This window comes from Ailuropoda melanoleuca, chromosome 12 (assembly GCF_002007445.2).
Source record: "Ailuropoda melanoleuca isolate Jingjing chromosome 12, ASM200744v2, whole genome shotgun sequence".
Classification (NCBI taxonomy): domain Eukaryota; kingdom Metazoa; phylum Chordata; class Mammalia; order Carnivora; family Ursidae; genus Ailuropoda; species Ailuropoda melanoleuca.
Window position 1 is genome coordinate 39,805,534 of NC_048229.1, and position 25,657 is coordinate 39,831,190.

At 47.9% G+C, this 25,657-nt stretch overlaps 1 protein-coding gene and 1 non-coding gene across 5 annotated transcripts; both read left to right on the forward strand.

Annotated features, from left to right (window-relative positions):
• Positions 1–2,462: 2,462 nt before the first annotated feature.
• NPHS1 (NPHS1 adhesion molecule, nephrin) lies at positions 2,463–21,152 on the forward strand. 4 transcript variants are annotated; one of them, XM_034638254.1, is made up of 29 exons: positions 2,463–2,682; positions 2,792–3,007; positions 3,091–3,219; positions 3,399–3,527; positions 4,011–4,092; positions 4,462–4,565; positions 4,746–4,873; positions 4,972–5,143; positions 5,326–5,483; positions 5,722–5,866; positions 5,963–6,087; positions 7,514–7,700; positions 7,875–8,004; positions 8,204–8,346; positions 8,776–8,916; positions 8,999–9,139; positions 9,907–10,028; positions 11,000–11,171; positions 11,270–11,426; positions 11,522–11,673; positions 13,043–13,154; positions 13,238–13,419; positions 14,960–15,016; positions 17,202–17,321; positions 17,466–17,490; positions 17,597–17,672; positions 17,834–17,927; positions 18,024–18,139; positions 20,116–21,152. In XM_034638254.1, exons 1-29 carry the CDS (start codon positions 2,466–2,468, stop codon positions 20,245–20,247), a joined length of 3,864 nt encoding a protein of 1,287 aa, XP_034494145.1. In that variant the 5' UTR covers positions 2,463–2,465; the 3' UTR covers positions 20,248–21,152. The 4 variants fall into 4 exon arrangements, with proteins under 4 accessions (XP_034494145.1, XP_034494146.1, XP_034494144.1 ...); XM_034638255.1 differs by having other exon boundaries at positions 7,514–7,664; positions 8,174–8,346; XM_034638253.1 differs by having other exon boundaries at positions 8,174–8,346; positions 20,116–21,151.
• Positions 21,153–23,529: 2,377 nt separating this feature from the next.
• Positions 23,530–23,634, forward strand: LOC117795372. Its single transcript, XR_004619339.1, has one exon. It is a non-coding gene; the product is annotated as a U6 spliceosomal RNA (small nuclear RNA).
• Positions 23,635–25,657: the final 2,023 nt, after the last annotated feature.

The window sequence follows — 25,657 nt, forward strand, 5'->3', positions numbered from 1 at the left end:
TGACGGCTGCATGCCGCCCAGCTGGGGCGTTCCCACGCTGCAGGCCGGCCGGTGCGCTGCGCAGCTGGCCGGGCAGGTGGGCGGGACCCCGAGCCGACCGAGAGGGGCCTGGGGGCCTGGGACCTGGGGTCTGACATTCCTGAGCCTGCAGGGACTGGGGGTCCACACTCAGGTTCTCTGCTGTTCCTGAGCTCAGATACTTGGGTCTCCAAATGGCAGGGGCTTGGACTCCAGGATTCTAAGACTGGGCATTCAGACTTCTGTTGACAGAGGATGACAGGGGGTCAGAAAATCTGGTGTTAAGTCTTAGAGTCAGTGGATTAACCACCAATCTCTCCCACCCGCACACAGGCCCAGGAGGATTTGAAAATCACATACAGAAAATCTGCCCTAAGTCCTGGGGGGTGGTGGTGGTGTGGAGGCCTGAACTCCTGGGTCCCTGGGGAGAAGCAGCTGCAAACCTGGACTCCTGAGGCTCAGAGGGGTAGGTCCTCGGGACCAGACTTCTAGGTCTGGGGGCCTGAGCCCGCTTCCGTTTGGAGAAACCAGTGGCTGGATTCTGACAGAGGATGAGCTAGGAGCCAGGACTCCCGAGTCTTGGGGAGGAAGTCAGCTAGTAAGGCTGTTTTTCCAGACACTTGACATCGCTTCCCCTTCCTGGCTCTCTTGGGCCATAGACATGGAAAAAGGGAGAGTGGGAGGTCCCAGGAGCATCCAGAGAAGGCAAACAGCCAAGGTGGAGGGTGAAAGGTTTGTGCTAATTAAAGGTCCCAGCAACTGACAGCTCTACACCCTGGCCCTGAGGGACACCATCTGGTGAGAGCCCCTATTGACTCTGCATCCAGCCCATTCCCCAGGAGGTGTGGGGGGCAGTTGGGAGAGGGAATGTGGGGGAGGGCGAGGAGTCAGTAGCGGGAGGGAAGAAGAAAGACTAGAGGGAACATCGAGGATGGAGCTGTGGGGGTTCAGGCCAGATGCCTCATCTTGTTCCTGGAGGAGGACCAGAGAAGGGAGTAGGGGTGGGGGCGGGGAGAGGAAACAAGCAGTTCCAATTCCTGCAGGAGATAAGCAGGCAGAAGAAGCTTATCCCTTGTGAATGTGTGTGTGCATGCTGGGGTGGGGAGGGCAGGCCGAGAGGGTTATAAAATTCAAAGATGTGACAACCAGGAGGGCTCAGCAATGGAGACACAAATAAAAGAAAGAGGTGTAGTCAAATGTGGACCGAGAAAAAATATTTTTTTAAAGATTTTCATTTATTTATTTGTCAGAGAAACAGAGAGAGCAAGTGCACAAGCAGGGGGAGCGACAGGCAGAGGGAGAAGCAGACTCCCCACTGAGCAGGGAGCCCGATGCGGGACTTAATCCCAGGACCCTGGGATCGTGACCTGAGCCGAAAGCAGCTGTTTAACCAGCTGAGCCACCCAGGTGTGCCAGAGAACAAATATTTACTGAGTGTCTGGTGTGTGAGAGAGACAGAGCGTAGGGAGTGGGGGATAGAGATGAGAACAAAGACAGAAAAAAAAAACAAACCCATAGACACGTAGAGGCAAAAATGAGACAGTGACGTAGGTAAAGGTTGCCTGAGATGTAACCACCTGATTGGGGGCGGAGGGCAGGGAGAGACAGAGGAAAGCTTCATGAACCAGAACTCATATGGCCACAGGGTTCCCAAGCTGGGCTCACTCCCATACCCACTTAGTGCAGGTGGTCTTGGACCCTGGCTTTCACTCCACCCACTCTGACAGCCCTGCACACTTATGCTTTAGACACTCACACGCGCACACACACACGCAAACACACACCCACTCCTGAGTATACTTTCACAGATCACATTTCACTCTCACCTTCCCCTTGCTCACACCCATGCTCATGCACTCACATGCACGTATGCACACAGATATCTGCACTCTTGAAGTCTCTCCAGCACAATCTTGCACACTCTCCCGCAGAGATCCCCGATGGCAATGAGGAGATGTCTACTCTGGGAAGGCAGAGACTTGCCAAGGTCATGTACCAGGGGAGGGAAGAGTGGGGGAATCCTAACCTCATGCTGGGTCCAGCTCTCTGTCTGGGTCTGACCGGCTGCCCCTTATCCTTGGCCCAAGCCAGGCCCTTGGGGTCATGGGGACTGGGGAGGCACCGTGGAATGTTCCTGGCATGTGCTGACAGGGGATTTTATGCTCCAGCTGGGCCGGGAGGAGCCTGCTGGGCGGAGACCTGGAGCTGGAGACTCGGGAGGGTGCCCAAGGGAGACAGCAATGTGAGGATGACATCGGGCTGGGTCTCTGCCACTGACCACATTAGCCTCATCGCTCTCCTGGGCTCCTGGAGTTCTCCAAGCAGCTGTCCTTCCTGAGGGGCTGTGAGTGGTGAGAGGAGAGCAGGGGTCGGGGCGGGGGTGGGCAAGAGAGAAGAAGGGTGAGACTGAAGAGGAGGAAAAGAGAGAGAGAGAGAGAGACTGACTCATGGGAAGAGAGGAAAACAGAGAAAGAGAAGGAGACAAATGGACCAAAAGAGACAATAAGAAAAGCCAGAGATGTAGAGAGAGGGACCCAGAAAAAGACAGAAACAGAGAGAGGATGTTGGCAGTGGACACTGCGAGAACCACAGGCAGAGGACCCAGGATGGCTCTGAGGACCCTCATCAGGGCTCCCCTGTTCCTCATGGGGCTGCTGACCACAGGTGAGTGGGCTCCTGGCCTTGTGACCCAGCGCCAAGTGGCCCTCATTTCCCACTCATGTTCTCCAGATGGACCTTCTGGCCTCTCTTGCTGACACCCCTGTGTCCCCAGGCCTGGCCCAGTTGCCGCTCCCTGCCTCAGCTCCACGAGGGTTCTGGGCTCTGCCTGAAAACTTGACGGTGGTGGAGGGGGCCACTGCTGAGCTGCGGTGTGGGGTCAGTGCTCCTGGCAGTGTGGTGCAATGGGCCAAAGATGGGCTACTCCTGGGCCCGGATCCTAGGATCCCCAGCTTCCCGAGGTACCGCCTGGAAGGGGACCCTACTAGAGGTAAGGGATCAGGGCCTAAGACCCTGAACCAGCAGCAGGGCCTGACTGGGTTCCTGACCTGGGACACCTGGTCTCACCTGCAGGTGAATTCCACCTGCATATTGAAGCGTGTGACCTGAGTGACGACGCCGAGTATGAGTGCCAGGTCGGCCGCTCAGAGACAGGCCCTGAGCTTGTATCTCCCAGAGTGATCCTCTCCATCCTGGGTATGGGTGAGAGACTGCCAGGGTGCATGAGTCCCCATTTCCAGCCCTCTCCTACCCCAGGGCCCAGGATCCCAAGCCCTCAGTCCCAGGCCCAGAGTGCACATCTGATGAGTAGTGAGACTCAAAACCCAAATCCTCCTATTTTTCTCAGTCGTGGCAGCTCACCCCAGACCTTTTCTCACCAGTGCCCCCCAAGGTGCTTCAGCTGACCCCCGAGGCGGGGAGCACAGTCACGTGGGTAGCTGGGCAGGAGTACGTGGTCAGCTGTGTGTCTGGGGATGCAAAGCCAGCAGCTGACATCACCTTCCTCCAGAGTGAGTGTTGGTGAACTGGCGGGGCCCCTGGAGTGGGGAGGGAGTGTGTCCCTCTGAGAGGTCCCAGAAAACAGGACATTCCTGAGTGATGGGGATGCAGGATTGGTCTTGGGGAGATGTTGAGGCCAGTGTGAGACCTGTGGATGGGAGGGAACATCCAGGAAAGGACACCAAAGTGATTGCAGGACTGCCGGTTGGAAACTCAGGGAAGAGGCTAAGGCTCCAGTTGGAGATATGGGTGTCATCACTGGTGCAGGAGCAAGAAGCTAGGTGATGGCAGTGGGTGACACAACCCGGCAAGGTGGTGAGGGCAGGGGCCCAGGAGGGAGGCCTGAATGTGTGGAGGAACAGAGCTGGAACTTTTCCTGCAGAATGAGGAGGGAGGGGGCATTATGTCCACCCTGAGGATTTCCAGACCAGTCTCCCAGGCATCCGCCTCGGGGTGGGGGGGCAGCATCACTCTAGCCCTCTTGTTGCCTCAAGGTGGACAGACAATTTCTGACATCTCTGCCAGTGTGAATGCTGGGTCCCAGGAGAAACTCTTCACCACAGAGGCCACAGCCAGGTATGAAATTTGGGATGCCCTCCCCTCAGCCTGACCCCCAAATTTCTCCATGAAAACACCAAGCATGGAGACCAGAGTCAGGCATGAACACCTGGGACCTAATTCTTCACTCTGACCTCTCCCAAACATCTTCATGGGAACCCTAGTTCCAGAGTATCAAGTACAAGGATTTTGGCCAGGTGTGGGCCTCTGTGATTCCAATTTTCACGGCTGACCCCCCAGATCTCTTCCACGGAACTCTAGATCCTAGAGGAAATCAGCAGAGAGACTTAGGCAAGGTGTGGGAACCTGGGATCCCCACCTCTTCACCCTGACTCCCCAAATTTCAGATGATGACTCTGACTCCAGAACCCCAACTTCCCATCCCAGGGTGACACCCCAGAGCTCAGATAACGGGCAGCTACTGGTCTGTGAGGGGTCCAGCCCAGCAATGGACACCCCTATCCGGGTCTCAGTCACCATGAATGTTCTGTGTAAGTGGGGAACTGAGTCAGCTGTGGGCATGGGGGATGGGAAGCAGGAATTGGGGGTCCTGGGGGGATTATGGAAGTTTCAGGTTCTCAAGGAGAAACATGGGGGTTCAAAGGCAGGTTGTGGGGCCTGGAAAGAATGGATGGGCTCCCCAGGCCCACTGAGTGACTGCTGCTTCCCAGTCCCCCCAGGACCCCCTATCATTGAGTGGCCAGGCCTGGATGAGGGGCACGTGCGGGCAGGACAGAGCTTGGAGCTGCTGTGTGTGGCCCGAGGAGGGAATCCGCCAGCCATACTGCAGTGGCTGAAGGTGAGGGCAGAGGCAGACATTGGGGTGGGAGGGGAAGCAGGGTGGTGGTGGGGGAGGAGCTGGGCCCTGAGCTGACCCAGGTTTGTCTCTGTCTTCAGAATGGCCAGCCCATGTCCACAGCATGGGGCACAGAGCATGCTGAGGCGGTGGCCCGAAGCATGCTAGTGATGACTGTGCGACCAGAAGACCATGGGGCAAGGCTCAGCTGTGAGGCCCACAACAGTGTATCTACAGGGATCCAGGAACGTGGAGTCACACTGCAGGTCACCTGTGAGTCCACATGCCAGCTGCCCATCTGTCAGTCCGTGTCCCAGAGAACCATCTGCTTGTGCCCCCAAATCATGCCTGTCTGATGCCAAAGACCTTGTCATATGTCCCCAGTCCTTTGTCGGGGCCAGTGTATGAGGCATCCAGCCTAGCTTCGTGTCTCTCCTCTGTCCGTCTCCCTGCAGTCCCCCCCAGTGCCATTACCATCTTGGGATCTGCATCCCAGTCTGAGAACAAGAACGTTACGCTCTCCTGCATCACCAAATCCAGTCGCCCACGTGTCCTGCTGCGATGGTGGCTGGGTTGGCGGCAGCTGGTGCCCACAGAAGAGATGGTCATGGATGTGAGGCAGTGGCCAGGCTCCTGGGTCTGAGGGAGGAGGGAGCCGAGGGCATGACTCCTGGATCTGGGAGAGGACGGGCCTGGCAGCCTGGGTGACTGGGTCCTGGCCTCCTGGGTCTCACAGAGGAGGGGGTGGAGATGCTTTCCATGTCCCTGCTAAGGTCTGGGGTGAACCCAGACCTCAGGTACCAGGGATGGGACTGCTCTTGTTGCCAAGTCTTAAGTTTGCTCCTTGGCAGGGCCTGCATGGTGGCCACATCTCCATGTCTAACCTGACGTTCCTGGTGCGGCGAGAGGACAATGGTCTGACTCTCACATGCGAGGCCTTTAGTGAGGCCTTCACCAAGGAGACCTTCAAGAAGTCACTCACCCTGAATGTGAAATGTGAGCCCAGGGGTGCCCCATCCCTTAGAGACTCCCCACCCCCACCCTCAGGCCCAACCCAGAGAGAAAAGCCCCTCTTCCTGGCTTTCCTCACAGATCCTGCCCAGAAGTTGTGGATAGAGGGCCCCCCAGAGGGACAACACCTCCGGGCTGGGACTCGAGTGAGGCTGGTGTGTTTGGCCATTGGAGGCAACCCAGACCCCTCTCTTACCTGGCTCAAGGTTGGTGCCAAACAAGGGTTTGTGGGGTGGCCAGAAATAGGGGGAAAGACGGAGCCCTTTCTCTCCTCCAGAGTCTTGGGGAATGTTGGAAAAACGTGAGTTTCTTGAAAAATACTGGAGAATTGGAGTTTTGGTAAGGAAGTGGAAAAGACACGAATGCCATGAAGATGAAACAGAATCCTAGGAAAATTCTGGGAATTCTGGGAAAACAGTGTGAATTCTAGGAAAAAAGAAGGAATTCTAGATGAGGAGAGGGAATTCTAGAGAAACGGCAATTAATTTCACCAAAAGAAAAAGAAATTCTGGTGAAATCTTAGGGATTCAGATGAAATGGCAGCAATTTTAGGGAAAAACTAAGAATTCTGGATCCAAGGACAATGAGGGGCAAAGGCTAGAAATTTGGGGGGAGACTAGTTATTCCACAGAACATTTGAAAATCTATTAATAATAAATTTCATCTGCAAGATTTGGGGGTAAGAAAGTGAAATTTCATTAAAATTAAAAGAGGGGTGCCTGGGTGGCTCAGTCATTCAGCGTCTGCCTTCGGCTCAGGGCGTGATGCCAGGGTCCTGAGATTGAGTCCCGCGTTGGGCTCCCTGCTCCGCTGGGAGCCTGCTTCTTCCTCTCCCAGTCCCCCTGATTGTGTTCTCTTTCTTGCTGGCTCTCTCTCTCTCTCTCAAATAAATAAATTTTAAAAAAGTCTTTAAAAAAAAAGAAAAAAATTAAAAGAAATTCTGACAGAATTCTGAGTAAATCCTGAGAAGTTAGGGGGCCAGTGAAAATTCTGGGGGAAGGACTAGAAATTATGGGAATGAAATTTAATTGGATAGAATTCTGGGAAAATGCCAAGAATTTGGGTGATACAAAGGTTTCTAGTAAAAGACTAGTGTAATAAGAGGATATTGGGGAAGGATTCGGAAATCTGTGAAAAGACTATGGAATTAAGGGAAAGATCAAAGGAAATCTTTGGGGAAAGTGGGAATTTTAAGAAAAAGGACTAAGGACAGGAAACAATGCAGAAATTCTGGGAAAGGTTTGGGAATTCCATGGGACTTTCCTGGCGCGTGGTGCTTGCTAAGTGTAGCTGGAATGGATTTTGAGGAGTGGGGCTGAGGGTCGGCAGGGAACACCAACCACTGCTAGAGCAGAGGACTCGGGGCCAAGGGGTGGGGCGTGGGACTGGACGCCCGGTCCCACCGCAAAACCTTGGGGCTCTAGGGCCCCAGGGTAGGCAGGAGAGACTCCGTGCGGGAGGTGCTCGATTCCAGTCCCCATTCCTCTACCTGAGCTGGGTGCGAGGGGAAGGAGGACACTTTTCCTCATCACACGAAGGCTTTATCTGCGCTGGTGGCAGCCAACCCAGTGGGGCTGTTTCTAGGGGGAAATGGCAGGGCTTCGCGGTCCCCCAGTCAGTCTTTGCCCTCAGGACTCCCGGACGGTGACCGAACCTCGGTCGCCCCAGGAACCGCGGCGGGTGCAGCTGGGAAGTCTGGAGAAGTCAGGGAGCACGTTCTCCCGAGAGCTTGTACTGATCACGGGTCCGTCGGACAACCAGGCCAAGTTCACGTGCAAGGCGGGTCAGCTCAGCGCATCCACGCAGCTTGTGGTGCAGTGTGAGGGCGCTCTCGGCCAGGGCCTGGGGGAGGGCGTGGTTGCGGCGGGGAACTAAGCCAGAGCCAGGCTGGGGGACAGCGGGTATCGAGAGCTAGGTCGTGTGCGGCAGAGCCTGGGGTCTAGGCAAGGCGGAAGCAGGCTCTGAGCCTCGCTCTTCTGACCCGTTCTTGAAGTTCCCCCAACAAACGTGACGATCCTGGCCAACGCGACGGCTCTGCGCCCAGGGGATGCATTAAACTTGACTTGCATCAGCGTTAGCAGCAACCCTCCTGTCAACTTGTCGTGGGACATGGAGGGGGAGAGGTGAGAGTGCCAGCGGTCCCTCCACTCTCTGGTTCCGGTCACGCCCCTTTACGTTTGAGCCCCCCACCCCCACCCCTGGTGTCCTGCCCCGTACCTAGTACCCCTCTGCCTCTGGTTCCATCCCTGAGCTAGTCCTGACCTGACCCTACCACCCCTGCGTGGGCCACAGGCTGGAAAGCGTGGCCACGCCTCCCCGTAGTGCCCCATTCAAAGGCTCTGCAGCATCCAGGAGCGTCCTTCTGAGAATGTCTTCCCGAGACCACGGCCACCGAGTGACCTGCCGAGCCCACAGCCCTGAGCTACAGGAAACCATGAGCGCCTTCTACCGCCTCAACGTGCTGTGTATGTGGAAGCCCTCTTGATTCCCTCCTGACCTTATACTACTTGGGTCTTCGCCTTGACACTGGCCTTTATCTCCATTCTAAAGCTTGAAACTTTCCTGACCTTTATCCTTGACCCCTGGCTCTACACCAACTCCTATCCTGCCCAACCTTCGTTTTGCCTTGCCCTTTATTCTAACCCCTGACTGTGAACCCTTCTGAACCCTCTCTCCAACTTTTAACCTGACTCTGGCCTTTACATCCTAAACTAGATCCTGACCTCTATCCTGAACCTGATCGCTCAATTCAGCTCTGAACTTGTTACCTTGTCCACAATCTTAAATCTAGTCATGACTCCAACTTTAACCCTCATACCGGTACCTGATCTCAAATCCATCCCAGACCCCAACCTTAACAACAATCTTGACTCCCTTTGACGCCCCTTCCACAGACCCTCCAGAGTTCCTGGGGGAGCAGGTGCTCGTGGTGACCGCGGTGGAGCAGGGTGAGGCACTGCTGCCGGTGTCTGTATCTGCCAACCCTGCCCCGGAGGCCTTCAACTGGACCTTCCGCGGCTACCGCCTCAGCCCAGGTGTGTGGAGTGGTCACAGAGAAGGGTGCAGGTCTCCCGGACTGGAGGGGGCTGGCAGGCCCCTCACACTGACCTCCCCCAGCTGGCGGCCCTCGGCATCGCATCCTGTCTGGTGGAGCCCTGCAGCTATGGAATGTGACCCGCGCTGACGATGGCCTCTATCAGCTGCACTGCCAGAACTCAGAGGGCACCGCTGAAACTCTAGTGCAGCTGGATGTACACTGTGAGCCCCTATCATCACTCTGGGAAACTAGGGCGTTCTAGGACCCCGCCCCTGTGGTAGCCACACCCACTCAGGGAATCTTGTCCACTGTGGAGTCTCCTATGGTGGAAGCTCCGCCCACCCAAGCGTATTCATCCATCCTGAAAGCCTCCCACCCTGGAGCCTTAACTGTGATGGAGTCACTCCCACTTTGAGAACCCCGCCCACTAGAGAGACCCTAGGTGGAATCAGCTCAGACAGGGGGGCCACCTACATGGGAGTTACTCTCATCAGGAAGCCTTGGGGCGCTTGGGTGGCTCAGTCGGCAAAGCATCTGACTTTTGATTTCAGCTCAGATCATGATCTCAAGTTCCTGAGATTAACTCCTGGCTCCACTCTGCTCAGGGTGGAGCCTGTTTAAGCTTCTCTCTCTCCCTTTACCTCTGCACACATGCACATATACAGGAGCTCGCTTTCTCTCTCTAAAAAAAAAAAAAAAAAAATTAGGAATCCAAGCCCACTGTGGAAGATCCACTTCCATACAATCCTGGAAGTCCACCAGACCTGCTCTTGTCACCACAGAGGCACAGTACAGTAGTGGGTGGAGAACGCCTCTCTAACCCTGAGAACTTTACTCCAAGTGCTTTGCATAAAGGGCAGACTGTATCATACCTGTTCATACCTGTAACTTTCCTGAGCACCTCTAAAACACTTCTCCCACTTGGGGCCTTCTCCCACCATCACCTGTATGGGCACAAGTACCTTCCCCAACCCCTTGCCTCTCCCAGATGCTCCCACTATTCGAGCTCTCCAGGATCCAACTGAGGTGAATATTGGGGGTTCTGTGGACATAGTCTGCACCGTTGATGCCAATCCCATCCTTCCAGGGATGTTCAACTGGGAGAGGCTGGTAAGGATCTGATCTTTGGTAAATGGAAGTGGGGGCTAGGGGATGCGGTTTCTTGACTGTGAGTTCCTTGGGAGGAGGGATCACAGCTATATGATCCTATATAACTATATATTTGTTGGGACATCCTCCAAGAACTAACTGTTGAATGGCAGATGGATGGGTGCACGAGTGGATAGATAACCAAGTGAGTAGGCAGGCAGGTGGGTGTGTATATGGATCAATAGGTAAGTGGATGGATGAATAAGTGGATGGAAGAACAGATGGACAGACAAGTGAATGGATGGATAAATGATGAATAGATGAGTGACTCAAGGTTGAATGAAAGAAATGAATAGATAAATTGATAAAATTAGAGAGTAGATAGACGGATGAACACCATTAGTGGAAAGATGTCTGTGGAAGAACAATGGATGAATGGATGGATAGATGGATGGATGGGTGCATGGGTCAATGGAGAGATGGAGAGATGGATAAACAGGTAGTTGGATGAATTGACATACAGTTGCATGTATTTATGGGTATGTGCATGTATGAGTAAGTAGAAGGGGTGGATGGGTGGATAGATGGAAGTGTGGATAGGTAGAAGGAAGATGAATGAATGGGTGAATGCACAAATGGATGAAGGGGACGTAGATAGATAAATGAATAAATTGACCAGGAGATGGATGGTTAAATACATGGGTGGATGGGTAGATAAATCGCTCTGAGCATGAATGGTTGGATAAATGGATGAGTGAATAGTTTTCTGGATTGGTGGATGAATGGATGGGCCCATGAATGAATGACTGGATACACAGATAGATGGATGGATGACTCGGGGAATGGATAGATGGATGGGGGAATTTTTTCTTTGCCAGATCTACGGAAGGTGATTGTGTCTGGGAGAATAAAGGTACAGGAGAGACCCAGTTTGGGTGATAATGGAGCTGGGGCCAGACTTGGGGGCCATCTCCTGTATTTTGTGCCTTAAGGGAGAAAAGGAGGAGGACCAGAGCCTGGATGACATGGAGAAGATGTCGAAGGGAGCCACAAGTCGTCTTCGAATTCACCATGCCAAACTGGCCCAGGCTGGTGCTTACCAGTGCATTGTGGACAATGGAGTGGCACCTCCAGCCCGAGGGCTGGTCCGACTTGTTGTCAGATGTGAGTAACACCCAAACTCCTGATTTCAAGGCCTGCTACTAAACTCACATCTCTCATGTCCTTCCACATATCTCATGTTGACCAACAACTCCTACTAGTTGCCCCCCAGGTAGAGCACCCCACTCCCCTAACTAAGGTGGCTGCAGCTGGAGATAGCACCAGTTCCGCCACCCTCCACTGTCGTGCCCGAGGCGTCCCCAACATCGTCTTCACTTGGACCAAAAATGGAGTCCCTCTGGATCTCCAGGATCCCAGGTGAGTCAAGGCCTAGCCAGGCAGCACACTAGTCCCAACTCTGGTCCCCCAACCCATGTTACATTTCCTGAATCCTTGCCACACCTCCTCCCCAGGTACACAGAGCACACATACCACCAGGGTGGGGTCCACAGCAGTCTCCTGACCATTGCCAACGTGTCTGCAGCCCAGGATTATGCCCTCTTCACGTGCACAGCCACCAACCCCCTTGGCTCAGACCACACCAACATTCAACTCGTCAGCATCAGTATGGTGGGAGTGGGTTATGAGGGTGTTGGGAGGATGTTCCCTGGGTCAATCTCCAAGTCTCTGATCGGCACAGAATGGCAGGGTTCCCATAACTGAGAAGTGTTTATGAGTGGGGATGGAGTTTCTGCCTGCCCTGAAAATCCTAATGGAGACTGGATCTTCAGGGAAACCCACAGGAAGGAAAAGAAGGAAGAGGGAAGAACTTATTGGCCCAAGTAATCGAAAAGTAGGTTCTCAGGAGTCACTGGATCTAGGTTCAGCTGTCATCAAGAACTCTCTGACTCTCAGGTCTGCTTTTCTCTGTCTTGGCTTTATTCTAAGTTTCCTCATAGAGGGCTATTAGACTTCCCAGGAGAAATGGAATCTTTCTCTTCCTAACAGTGGTATGAAAGTACTAGATTTAAGATTTATTGGCTCTACTCAGCTCCCATCCCACCCATGAACCAACCTTGTGGTCAGGGACGGCAACACCCTGGTTGGCTTGGCCCGGTCACAAATCTCTCCTACAAGGAGTAGAGTCATTTCCATCAGAAGCATCTGGCCTGAGAATCTGGATGAGTAGTTTTTCAAAGGATACTCAGGGTTCTGTATCCAGAAGAAATGAGGAATGAATGTGACATAGGCACCAAAAAAATCCACACAAGGAACGTATGTCACATACATCCAGTGCTCCTGTTTGTCAAGTCTATTTGCAAATTCGCCTACTTGCTAAAAATTATTTGTAACCTCAAAAATCAATACTCATACTGCTTTCTTGGTCATTCAGAAACATGTACAGAGCAGGTAAAAAAAAATGAGTCACCCAATGAGCACGTTCTCAGCTGGGGTAGAACAACGTAACACTCTGCCTTCTTATTCCAGCTTTCATACTGTAAGTTAAGTGTCCTCTTTGTGGCCTATTTAGTCCCACATTTTTTGCACTTTTGTGCTTTTTGTTAGTGATTCTGCTATTTAAAGTGGCCCCTAGCCACAGTGCTAACGTGCTGTCTAGAGTTCCTAAGGATATGGAGAAAACACTGCTGTTTCAAACATGAATTACAACACTGTTGGCCGTGAGTTCAATGTTAATGAATCAATACACTACTTTAAATAAGGTGTCTTTAAATAGAAACACAAAAAACAAGGTCATGTATTGATTGGCTGATGAAAATGTTGTGACAGGAGGTTCACAGAAATCAAACTGCATTTCCACCAGGAGCAATGATTTGATGTTCTGTAATTCAGTGTTCATAGCAACTTTATAAAACATAACCACAACTAATCACAAGAATAGACTATATATTTAAAATAATTCTTAGAAAAACCTGGAAGGATCTTCTAGAACCTTTTGTATCCTCTGACTACTCCCCTCATCTTTTTCTTCAAAGGCCGCCCAGATCCCCCATCAGGATTAAAGGTTGTGAGCATGACCCCGTATTCAGTGGGGTTGGAATGGAAACCTGGCTTTGATGGGGGTTTGCCACAGAGGTTCCAAATCAGGTGAGTCCCTGTCAGGGCAGGAAGGGATGGCAGCCAACATGGCTGGGGCACCTCCCTGAATGACTGCCCTCCCTCTCATGCAGATACGAGGCACTGGGGACTCCAGGGTTCCTCTACGTGGATGTCCTACCACTTGAGGCCACCACCTTCACATTGACTGGGCTGCAGCCTTCTACACGATACAGGGTCTGGCTGCTGGCCAGCAACGCCCTGGGGGACAGTGGACTAACTGACAAGGGGGCCCAGATCCCTATCACCACCCCAGGTGGGAAGTGACAATCTTGAACAGGTTGCAGAACTCCTCAAGGGACTTATGGGGTGATATAGTGAAGTAGATATTATTCCTTTTTTATAGATGAAGAAACTGAGGACCAGAGAGACTAAGTATACTGTTGAAGCTCACACAGCTAGAAGGAGGTAGAGATGAGATTGGAACTCAGGCAGATGAACTCCAGGAACCAGTTTTTAGCCACTAATCTATTCTATCTGAATGTGATCAATGACAGAAGGGAAATTAGAAAAACGTTTTAACTGAATGGAAAGAAAACATGGAAATTGTGGGGTGCAGCTAAAACAGTGTGAGCAGGACATTTACAACACTAAGTGCTCATTTAGATTTTTTAAAAGGCTTCAGACTGATGCTTAGTTTCCATCTTAAGAAATTAGAAAAAGAAGAGCAAATTAAACCCAAAGTAAACAGAAGGAAGGAAATAATAAAGAGCAAAAATCAATGAACTAGAAAACAGAAAAATCATAGGGAAAAAATCAATGAAACCAAAAGCTGCTGCTTTGAAAAGGTCAATAACCTTTATAAAGCGAGTCAACGAGAAAAAGAAAGAAGACACAGCTACACCCGTATCAGGAATGACAGGGGCATTACCACTAACCCTACAGACATTAAGGGGAAGTTAGGGAATGCTATGGGCAACTCAATGCCAATGAATTCAGCAACTTTGATGAAAGGGAAAAATTCCTTGATATGACTAATGAGAACATTTGACTCTGGCAGGCACGGTAGTGTAGTGGCTCATCACACAAAGCCTGGTTTAGACAAGCCTGGATTCAGGTCCCAGCTCTGCCACTTCCTAGTCATGAGACCCTGGGCAAGGTGCTTAACATTATCCAGCCTCAGTGTCTAAAAATAAGGTATCTGAGATCTCTGCACCTGTTTCTGAAAGTAAGATCTCTCTCAGACAGTTGTGAGGATTAAATAAATTAATTTATCTAAAGTGCTTAGAACAAGAACCTGTATAGAGTAAGTGCTATGTAATACTGATTTGGAGAAATGCCCTCTGCTCAACTTCTGTTTACTTTGCCCTATTAAATCTCCCTCTTTCTGTCTTTCCCTTCCTGATAGAGCATCAGCCTTCTTCCTTATGCAAGTAAGGAACTTCTCCCACTCCTCCTCTTTCTTTTCCCCATTACAGTCTTCCTTCTAAGAACTAAAGCATAAAGTACTACACTCACTTTGCTTGCTCTAGAATACCTCTATTAAGACATTCTGAGAACCCAGGATCTTTTTTGGTTAACCCTCCAAAATTGATAATTTGGGTTAAAAGGATCTTCCATACCATAAAGTACTCATCAATAATAATAATAATTATTATCATTATTATTGGCATTAGAATGGCTGTTAATAGTATTGCCATTACTATCAGCAATTTGCAGCTCTCTTTGAAATATTCCTAAGAAGCCATAAATCAGTTCCTCAAAATGGGTTGAAAAGCTTAATAGGAAACCATGAAATAGTTAAGGCTTACCCAGATTCTTGGTGTAAATTCACAATCTCTATACCCACCCCGCAGGTCTAGATCAGCCTTCTGGAGAACCTGACTACCAGCTGCCCACAGAGCAGCCTGCAGGTAAGTTTTCAACCCCTTGAATATCCCTCTCTCCCCTGAGAATAGAGCCTTTTGGTTTTGAACCCCACCACCTCTGTCTTGTGGCCACAAACCCTTAAGACTTAGCTCTGTCCCTTATGCACATCCTAAGCTCTTTCTCTTTCCTGGATGTGACACATTTTCTCTCTGCCTAATTCAGTTTAATTCTGAAAGAATTAGCTGATTCCATGCCCTGTGCAAAGCCTGTATCAGTTGGCTTAAAAAAAAAAAAGATTCATTTATTTATATTAGGGAGAGAGCGGGGGAGAAGGAGAATCAGAGAATCTTTTTTTTTTAAAGATTTTATTTATTTATTCGACAGAGATAGAGACAGCCAGCGAGAGAGGGAACACAAGCAGGGGGAGTGGGAGAGGAAGAAGCAGGCTCATAGCAGAGGAGCCTGATGTGGGGCTCGATCCCACAATGCCGGGATCACGCCCTGAGCTGAAGGGAGACGCTCAACCACTGTGCCACCCAGGCGCCCCAGAATCAGAGAATCTTAAGCAGATTCCCCACTAAGCGTGGAGCCAGAGGCGGGGGGGCCTGAGGCAGACCCCCCACACGGGGCTGAGGCAGGCCTGGACATGGGCTGACGTGGAGCCCCACGTGGTACTCGAACTCACGACCCTGAGATCAGGACCTGAGCTGAAACCGAGTCAGATGCTTAACTGACTTAAAGGCTTAAGTCAGTGCAGAATCTGATTCTGCAGTACCCAGATTCTCCTGTATCAGTTGGCTTTTGATGCAAAATAAACCACTTCAAACATGGGTACTTACAGCAACAACCATTATTTCTCTTGATTCTATGAGTGGCTGAACAGTTCTGGTCTGGGCTACAGGCAGCTGGAGGCTTGTCTGGTTGACCTAGGATGGCCTCCTCCTCACATATCTGACAATCTGATTCTTGGTTGGGACAATGGAGATAACTGTGCCACATGCCTCTCCTTGACTTGTTCACATGGAGGTGGTCACAGGAGTCCCAAGAGCAGCAGGACTGGGCAAGCACTTTCAAGTGTCTGATTCTGTCACACTTGATATTGTCTCATGGGCTGAAGCAGGCAACATGTCTCAACTCAGAGTCAGTGTGGAAGGGGACTACTCAAGAGCGTAGTTACAGGGAGAGAATTATGACCATTTTGCTAATAATCCCCCCCTCAAAGTCTGAGATGGTTGCAAGTGACAGAAATTCAGCTGTTGTGGGCAATAAAAAGTTATTGGTTGGCTTGTGAAATTGAAAACTCCAATAGGTTCTCATGATTTTCACAAAGGATCTATTTCTCACTCTTTCTCAACTTTGCCTTCATCTCTGATGGCTTCCTTCTCAGGTTCTTTCATCAAGAGGGCAAAGAAGTACCCACCCCCCTCCACATACCTCCAGCTTTGTTCCACTTCTCAGTAGCCAGCAGAGGAGTGTCCTAAACGTTCTGGCAAAAATCCACCTTGGGTCAAATGCTGGATGGGTCTGAACTGATCACTGTGGAAAGAGGGATGGGTGCTCTTATTGGTCAGGGAAGTCCATATGTCCTCCATGCAGATCTGTGGGAACATACAGCCTAAGAGTGAGGGAGTGGCTATTTCCTCAAAGGAAAATGAGTGCTGTTAGCAGAAGATAGGGAGATAGATGCTGAGCAGATGTCTACTTAGAGGGATTTAGTCTTGTCCTTAGGGATATAGCAGAGGACTCCGATATTACCTGGAACGGAAGTTTGTACAAAGAGGAAGTCATTTGAAAATAAAATCAGTTGCGAAGAAAGGACATTTACTAACAAACATTTGACTCTTCCAAGGCTTAGGGGTGTGGCTTTGGCTCAGTGATTCTTGAAACAGTCAGTGGTTAGTTTGTGTGGCTGGAGGGTCCAATACCAGGGTCTATGGTTGGTGGGGAAGGCTGAATACATGGGAGGAGATCTTGAATGCCCAGCTGGAGCTCCCACCTGAGTCTACACACAGGGCTCAGGTAGGACCCACTGTTAGCGGCTTGACTTGAGAAAGGAGCCACCTGCCCTGAGGTGGCAAGAAGGAGTGGATCTGGACATCCCTGCCCATCTGCTTCCCTGGCCTAGGAAGAGGGGCTTTGCTTAGTCAGAAATGGGCTTTCTCAGAGAATGCTGCTCCGGGCCTAGAGCCAGTCGTTTTGGGTTCACTAAGGGGTACCTTCTTCCCCCAGGACCCTCAGGGATGCCCCTGCTGCCTGTGTTGTTTGCTGTTGGGGGTCTTTTGCTGCTTTCTAACATCTCCTGTGTTGGGGGATTCCTCTGGCAGCGGAGACTGAGGCGTCTTGCTGAAGGTGAGGAGAGACCATTCTTCCCCTGCAGGGATGGAGGCCCAAGGGTGACAGGGAGCCCTGGGGCTGCTCCATATTGAAAGTTTCCCAGGGCCTGTTTGGCCAGAGGAGGGGTGTCTCTGATCCCTTTTTCCCTACTTCCCTCAGGCATCTCAGAGAAGACAGAGGCAGGGTAAGTGGGAATATTTTTCTGTAAGAAAGGCTCTGAGGAAGGAGGTTTGGGGATGAGAGGTGTCACAGTCAACACCCAGCTGACCTCCATACCTTTGTCCTGGAAGGTCGGAGGAAGACCGAGTCAAGAATGAATATGAAGACAGCCAGTGGACCGGAGACAGGGACACTCAAAGCTCCATGGTGAGTGAGGGTGCTCCCAAAAGCTCTGCTAACAGGGAACCGGCAGACTAAATTTCTGTCATTAACTTCAGGTTAATCATTGTCCTTTCTGGGAACTATGGAATCAGAGGATAGAAAAGATTTTATCTGGGTATTTTATTTTTTGGGGGGGGTGTTGACAGGTTAGCACAGCAGATGTAGAACCATATTACCACTCCATGAAGAACTTCAGCCCCCAGCTGCCACCAACACTGGAGGAGGTGTCTTATCCCCGAGGTGAGTCATGATCATATCAGAGTTCCCTCTGCTCATAGATCTCCCTGCTATCTGGACAGGTGCCTTGATTATCCCTTCCTTCCACTCCAACTCCAGGTTTCACACATCTTGAAGAGGCAGATATGGCTTTTCCTGGACACCTGTATGATGAGGTGGAAAGACTCTATGCCCCACCTGGGGCCTGGGGACCCCTCTATGATGAAGTACCGATGGTGAGGAGATTTGTATCAGCAGAATTCTTTCCTGGCTACCACCAGAAACCTACCTCCTTCTGTTTATATTAGTTAGAGTAAGCTAGACGTCATAGCACAAAGTCCTATTTCCTTCTCACAGAGCAATCAGAGGTGACTGACCCTATTGCACATGGTTATTGCAGAACTCAAGTTCTTTCCATTGTGTTCCTCTGCCATCCTCTAGTGCATTGTTCAAGTTTGCATAGATGGGCTTGTTCACTGCGTGTTTCAACTAGTGGGAGAGGGGAAAAGAGAGTATGGTGGAGACACAACCCTGCCTTATGGCCCAGGCCCAGAAATGGTACATTCTACTCTTTCCCTGATGAGAACACAGTCACATGGTCACACCTAACTGTAAAGGAGACTGAGAAATTTAGTCCAGCTTGGCATCTATATGCCTCACTATAGTTCTATTACCATGGAAGAAGGAAGCTATGCATTCTACTGAATAATTAGCCTTTTTCACTACACTGGTAAGCAGACAGATATAAAGAAATAAGTTTTTGGCCCACTCAATTGAAAAGTCAAGGGACAGAATGGTCTTCAGGCCCCACTCGGGTGGAACCAGAGTGTCCTCCCTACAGATGTCCCTAGAAAATGCAGGTTTGTATCCTCTTAGATTGGTAACCTTCAGAGAAAGAGAAAGTCTCTTTTCCAATAGCTCTAAAGCCCCAGAGCTGACACTTTATTAGTCCAGCTTTGGTCACATACTTATTGTTGAACCACTGAGGCAGGGTAAAGACTATGCTAATTGGACAGATCTGGACTGGTACCCAGCCATGGCATCAGAGAGTAGGGGCCATCCACTGGACTGAGTGAGAGAGGAACAGAGAGCCCAGAGGGAAGTGAAGATGGTAGCTGGGCAGGCAAGAACAACAAACACTTTGACTATCAACTACCCCCACCTACTGTAAGGGAGGTGGGGCAGAACACTTGACTTTCTGTGTGGCCTTGGCAAATGCTCTGGCACCTCTGGGCCAAGGATTTCCCTCTGTAACTGTCCCAGGTGGGGCACTGTTCTCACCAGCATGGAAATAATGTGCATTAAAATGCTGTCCGTGGTGCTGAACCATATGTACCCGGTAAAGCACAGATGCAATCTACACACTTTTTCTGTAAAGGTCCAGATAGTAAATACTTCGGGCTTCGCAGGACATGCTGTCCTTTTCAAAACTACTCAGCTCTGCTGCTGTAGTATAAAAGCAGCCATAGACACTACATAAATGAACAAGTGGCTAAGTTCCAATAAAACTTTATTTTTGGACACTGAAATTTGAACTTCATATAATTTTCACGTCATAAAGATTCTTCTTTTGATATTTTCCCGTCGATTAAAACATGTAAAACCATTCTTAGCCCCAGGCGGTACAAAAACAAGCAGCAGGCTGTATTTGGCCCATGGGCAAATCAGCTCTAAAATTTGCCGATCTAAAACAACAATTTCCTCCCAATCCTAGGGCAAAACACACCTCCAGTAAGGACCACTCTACACGGTCTTTTTTGTCTTCTATTTTGATGAAAAATTTGATATTTATAGGACTAACAGAATCATTATTCACATTCCACTCCAATTCTCAATATCATGCACTTTTAAAATTCCATGTTTCTGACATTTTAATTATTTTTCTGACAGAAATCATGAGATATCTTAGACTTGCTTAAAAATAACCCACTTGGTGAGGTTAGGAGATGAAAAGATGGAGATATAGATAAATATTCCAAATTCCACTTTGGAGGTTTGATATCATTGAAGTTAGGGGTGGGTACATTGAGGTTCATGATGGAGACTCATTATAATCTCTCTCCTCTTTGTATTTGTTGGGTTTTTCCCTCATAATTAGAAACTAAAACATTTTTTTCTGGGAAGTTGAGTAGGAGTGTGTATCCCTCCTAGAGCTGTAATGAGGACCCATAGGGCATCTTCTCATGGTTCTAACTCCACCTTTGCTTGTCAGGGCTCCTGTGACCCCTGCTGGCTTGAGGAGACATATGAGGATACAAGAGGAATCTATGATCAGGTGGCAGGAGACTTGGACCCTATGGAACACGATTCTCTACCCTTTGAGCTGAGGGGACATCTGGTGTGAGAGCCTTCTCAACACCCTTTTCCTACACATGCAGGACATAATATTCCAATGGTCCATGTGTGTAAGTGACAGGAGATGATCCAAGTAAGGCTTATATAAATAAGACTGCTCTGGGAGCTGGCTTGAGAAACTAAACTTCTCCAAAGGGAAACAGTAAATTGTAAAAGACGTCTCGATAATGAAAATCTATTCCAGGGTCTTTATATTTTCTAAAGGAAAATTTTCAGAAGTTGGAAAAGACATAAAAATAGTTCATTTTGAGTTCAATTACACCTGAAATAGCTAATAATAAGTGGAATTTGTGAACCATTATTATACCCAAGTTGTTTTATTATTTTCCACAGGTATCTAAAATATGATGTATAAACTATGACACACATGTAAACATAAATAGACTTTACAGAAAATAAAAAGACAACAAAACAAGCTAGATATAAAAGAATACATATTGTATGATTTCACTGGTGGAAATTCTAAAACAGGCAAAGCTAATCTAAGGTGACAGAGCAGATCAGTGGTTGCCTGGGACCATGAGAGGGGAATTGACTGCCAAAGGGCACAATAGAACTTTTTGGGGGTAAAAGAAATGTTCTATATCATGATTGTGGTAGTGGTTTCATGGGTGTATAGATTTGTCAAAACTCATTGAACTGTACACTTATGATGGGTGCATTTTATGGTACGTAAATTATACCTTGGTAAAGGTGATTTGTAAAACAGTCTCCATAATAAAGCAACCCAGCAAGAGAATTCTTATTGTTTGTATTGAGAAATCTGCCTATTTTTATGGAGAACAGAGTATAGCTAAGTACAATCTTCATTTAGGCCTCCACTTCTACTGGATTAATCATATTATCAAAACTGTAGGTTCAGGGGCGCCTGGGTGGCTCAGTCGTTAAGCGTCTGCCTTCGGCTCAGGGCGTGATCCCGGAGTTCTGGGACTGGGATCGAGCCCCACGTCGGGCTCTTCTGCTGGGAACCTGCTTCTTCCTCTCCCACTCCCCCTGCTTGTGTTCCCTCTCTTGCTGGCTGTCTCTCTCTCTCTCAAATAAATAAATAAAATCATTAAAAAAAACCTGTAGGTTCAAATGCTCATCAACATATTTTTTTTCTCAGTTTAGACTAAAATAAGCTTTTACACTACAGCACTTGAATACACAAATACGCGGGTCCAAACAATTCCCCTTTAATTTGAAAGATGATTCGGTTCTTAAAAGTAGAATTTTCCTAATTGTGTATTTTTCTTTTTCAAAGAAGAAACCTACAGCATTCTGTTTCCACACTGGCTAAGCAGGAAAGGTGAATTTATTGGTCGTTCTAGCTGACAACATCAGGGGAATGCTGGCTTAATGCATTGCTGGATCCAGTATTGAAACAGAGTCAGGAAAGGTCTATTTTTCTACGTCTCTTGGCTCTGCTTTTCTCTGTGTTGATTTCATCCTCAGGTAGACTCTTCATTTAAGAAAGAAAGATGACCACTTACAGCTCTAGGCTGGCATTCCAAGCTCAGCAGCCACAGTGCCTCTTTTGCCGATAGTTCTGGAAAGTCCTGGGGCTGCTTTTCCCTCAGCCCAGCTTGGGTTTTAAGCCCATCCCAGAACGGATCATTGTGGCCAGGGAAGAGAATATGCTGATATTCTTGGATTTGGGTTGTTGGGTACCACTTGAACGGCTTGGGTAAGTCTCCCCAAAGGAAATCCATGCTGTGGTTGGGTCTCTTCGTGCACTTCCTATTTCCTCTTGCCAGTGTCTGAATCAATGCACCAAATATCTATTGCGTGTGTCTGCCCAGAATCTAGTCCCTTTTAATTTACATAAATAACTATGAATGTGACAAGTTCCTGATTACAACCAGCTCCCGGATCCAGCTGTGCCTGAAGTTAGAGCTGCTTCTGGACCATAAATTCCCTTTCCCCCTTAGGCCAGTCTGAATGGTGGCTTTAATTAGTTGCAACCATAGCTTACCCTCTTTCTTAAGCCAGTTTGAATGTGGGCCTTTAGTTAATGGAACAAAAAATGGATAATTTGCAAGGGGCAGAAACTCACTCAAGCTCAAGTAGAACTAAAAAAACCATTTATTTTACTGGTTACTGAGGGAAAAATAATAATGTCATAGCTGAGAAAACATTTAAAAATGGAACTACCCTATAATCCAGTAATTGCACTACTGGTTATTTATCCCCAAAATGGAAAAACACTAATTCAAAGGGATACATGCACCCCTATGTGTATTGCAGCATTATTTACAATAGCCAAATTATGGAAGCAGCCCAAATGTCCATTGATAGATAGATGGATAAAGAAGATGTGGTATAGACACACAATGGAATGTTATTCAGTCATAAAAATGAATGAAATCTTGCCATATGCAATGACATGGATGGGACTAGAGAGTATAATGCTAAGAGAAAGACAAATATCTCATGATTTCACTCATATGTGGAATTTAAGAAACAAAACAAATGAACAAAAGGAAAAAAAAGAGAGTGACAAACCAAGAAACAGATTCGTAACTATAGAGAGCAAACTGATGGTTACCAGAGTGGAGGTGGTGGGGATGGGTGAAATAGGCGAAGGGGATCAAGAGTACAGTTATCATGATGAGCACTGAGTCGTGCACAGAAGTGCTGAAACTAACATATGTTATATGTTAACTCTACTGGAATTAAAATTTAAAACTTAATACAATTTTTTAAAAGATTTTATTTATTTATTTGACAGAGATAGAGACAGCCAGCGATAGAGGGAACACAAGCAGGGGGAGTGGGAGAGGAAGAAGCAGGCTCATAGCAGAGGAGCCTGACATGGGGCTCAATTCCATAACGCCGGGATCACGCCCTGAGCTGAAGGCAGACGCTTAACCGCTGTGCCACCCAGGCGCCCCAAAACTTAATACAATTTAAAATAATAATAATAATAATAATGTTGGGGACAGGGAGCCTGGGTGGCTCAGTCATTAAGTGTCTGCCTTCGGTTCAGGTCATGATCCCAGCGTTCTGGAGTCGAGCCCTGCCTCGGGCTCTCTGCTGAGTGGGAAGCCTGCTTCTCCCTCTTCCACTCCCCCTGCTTGTGTTTCCTCTCTCGCTGCCTCTCTCTCTGTCAAATAAATAAATAAAATCTTTAAAAAATAATAATAAAAATAATGTTGGGGAATTTTTTTGTTTTGTTCTGTTTTGTTTTTGGGAAAATCTTAAAAAAAGAAAAAAAGAAACTAGAAGATGAACCATAGAATAAATCTGAAGAAAATAGAATATTTCTTCTACTTTTAAGAAAATTAAAATAGTGCTTGCTTCAGCAGCACATACACTAAAATTGGAACAATACAGAGAAGATAGTATGGCCCCTGAAAAGTGTTCCACATTAAAAAAAGAAAATTAAAATAAAAATAAGTTAATGAAAAAGTAAAAGTAAAATAAAAATAAGTTAATGAAAAAGTAAAATGGAGATTCTTTTTAAATTTTTAAAAATTTTTTAAAAAGATTTCATTTATTTATTTGACAGAGAGAGACAGCCAGCTAGAGAGGGAACACAAGCAGGGGGAGTGGGAGAGGAAGAAGCAGGCTCCCAGCAGAGGAGCCTGATGTGGGGCTCGATCCCAGAACGCTGGGATCATGCCCTGAGCTGAAGGCAGACACTTAATGCCTGCGCCACCCAGGCGCCCCTTAAATTTTTTAAATTTTAATTTAAATTTAATTTTTTGGAGATTCTTTTTTAAATTTAAATTTTATTTTATTTCATTTTAAAAAAGATTTTATTTATTTATTTGACAAAGAGAGCAAGAGAGCACAAGCAGGGGGAACAGCAGAGGGAGAGGGAGAAGCAGGCTCCCCACCGAGCTGGGAGCCTGATGCGGGGCTCGATCCCAGGACCCTGGGATCATGACCCAAGCCCAAGGCAGACACTTAACCATCTGAGCCACCCAGGTGCCCCTAATTTTATTTTTTAAGTAGGCTTTACTCCCAGCATGGAGCCCAACCCGGGGCTCGAACTCACAACCCTAAGATTGAGACCCGAGCTGATACCAAGAGTCAGATGCCCAACCGACTGAGCCACCCAGGCACCCCTAGAGATTCTTTTTTAAAAAAGCCAACACTATGTTCTTTAAACTGACAAAATATATAAATTTGATTACAAAGAAAAGTCATCAAAGTTATGGATGAAAAGAACTATGAAAAGCAAGAAGTAAAAATAAAGAGCTTTCAGTCCTAAAGGTGGTTTGTGAGGCTAAAGCAAGCCTGGACATGGTAAGAATGTGGATGTGTTGGGTGGGTGGGGGGGGTATGGAAAGCCATGACAGCCCTGGGGTTAGGTGTCAGAGCCTAAGCAGACTGCGAGTTGTATGCACAGGAGGGTTGCCCAGTACGGGCTGTTAGAGCCCTGGTGGAGTGAAAAAGACTGATACTGAGGACAGGGGTAGCAGCAACAATAGGAGATCAGTTAAAGACAGGGGGATTGATCAAAGAAATAAATATATTAATGTTAGCTAGATTTCTCACTATCAGAGAAGGGGCTTATGCATGGATAAGAATGCATCATAAACCAAAGATAATCCCTTAAGTCCAGAAGAAAAGAGAAAAACAGAACAAAACAAAAATATTCAGGCGTGACCATGTGCTCATGGAAGCATATTTGTACAACCACTTTGTTTGGCTGGATCTACTAATTCTTAACATATGTATGCCTTACAAACCTATAAGTATACTCCAATGTATATACCCAGCAGAGATGCTTATATCTGTGAGCAAAAAGACATAAACTAGAAAGTTCATTGGTACTAGAAACTGAACACAACCCAAGTGTCCACCAGGGAGAATAGACAACTTAGTTGCATATTCATCCAAAGACACTATGACAATGAGGATAAATGAACTACTGATTCAACAGTGTGGGTGAGTATCAAACACACAGTATTGAATCAGAGAAGTCAGATCCAAAAGAGAACATACTCTATGATTTCATCCGCTTAAATTAAGTTTAAAAATAGGCAAAACGAATTGGTGACATTAGAAATCAAGAGTGGTCATCTTTGGGGCAGAGAGAAATAGGGATTGGAATGTGATACAGGGAGAGCTTTTAAGGGGGATAATAATGTTATTCTTTTACCAGGGGTGCTAGTTACACAGATGGTGTCACTTCCTGCAAATTTATCATATCAAACACTTGTAATATGAGCACATTTATGTGTGTTTTACACTGTTAAAATTTTACATTATATCTCATAAGCGGCATTATGGATGGAATTGAAATCTTCCTATATGGCGAACCTTTGGTGCCGTTCTGAACAACAAAAATCATCATTTTCACTCTATTCACATTATAGTTTCATTTCAGAAAAAGTATGTTTTAAATCGTATCACAAATTTTTATGCACTTGTATATATGTTATATTAATAATTTCAGATAATTAAGA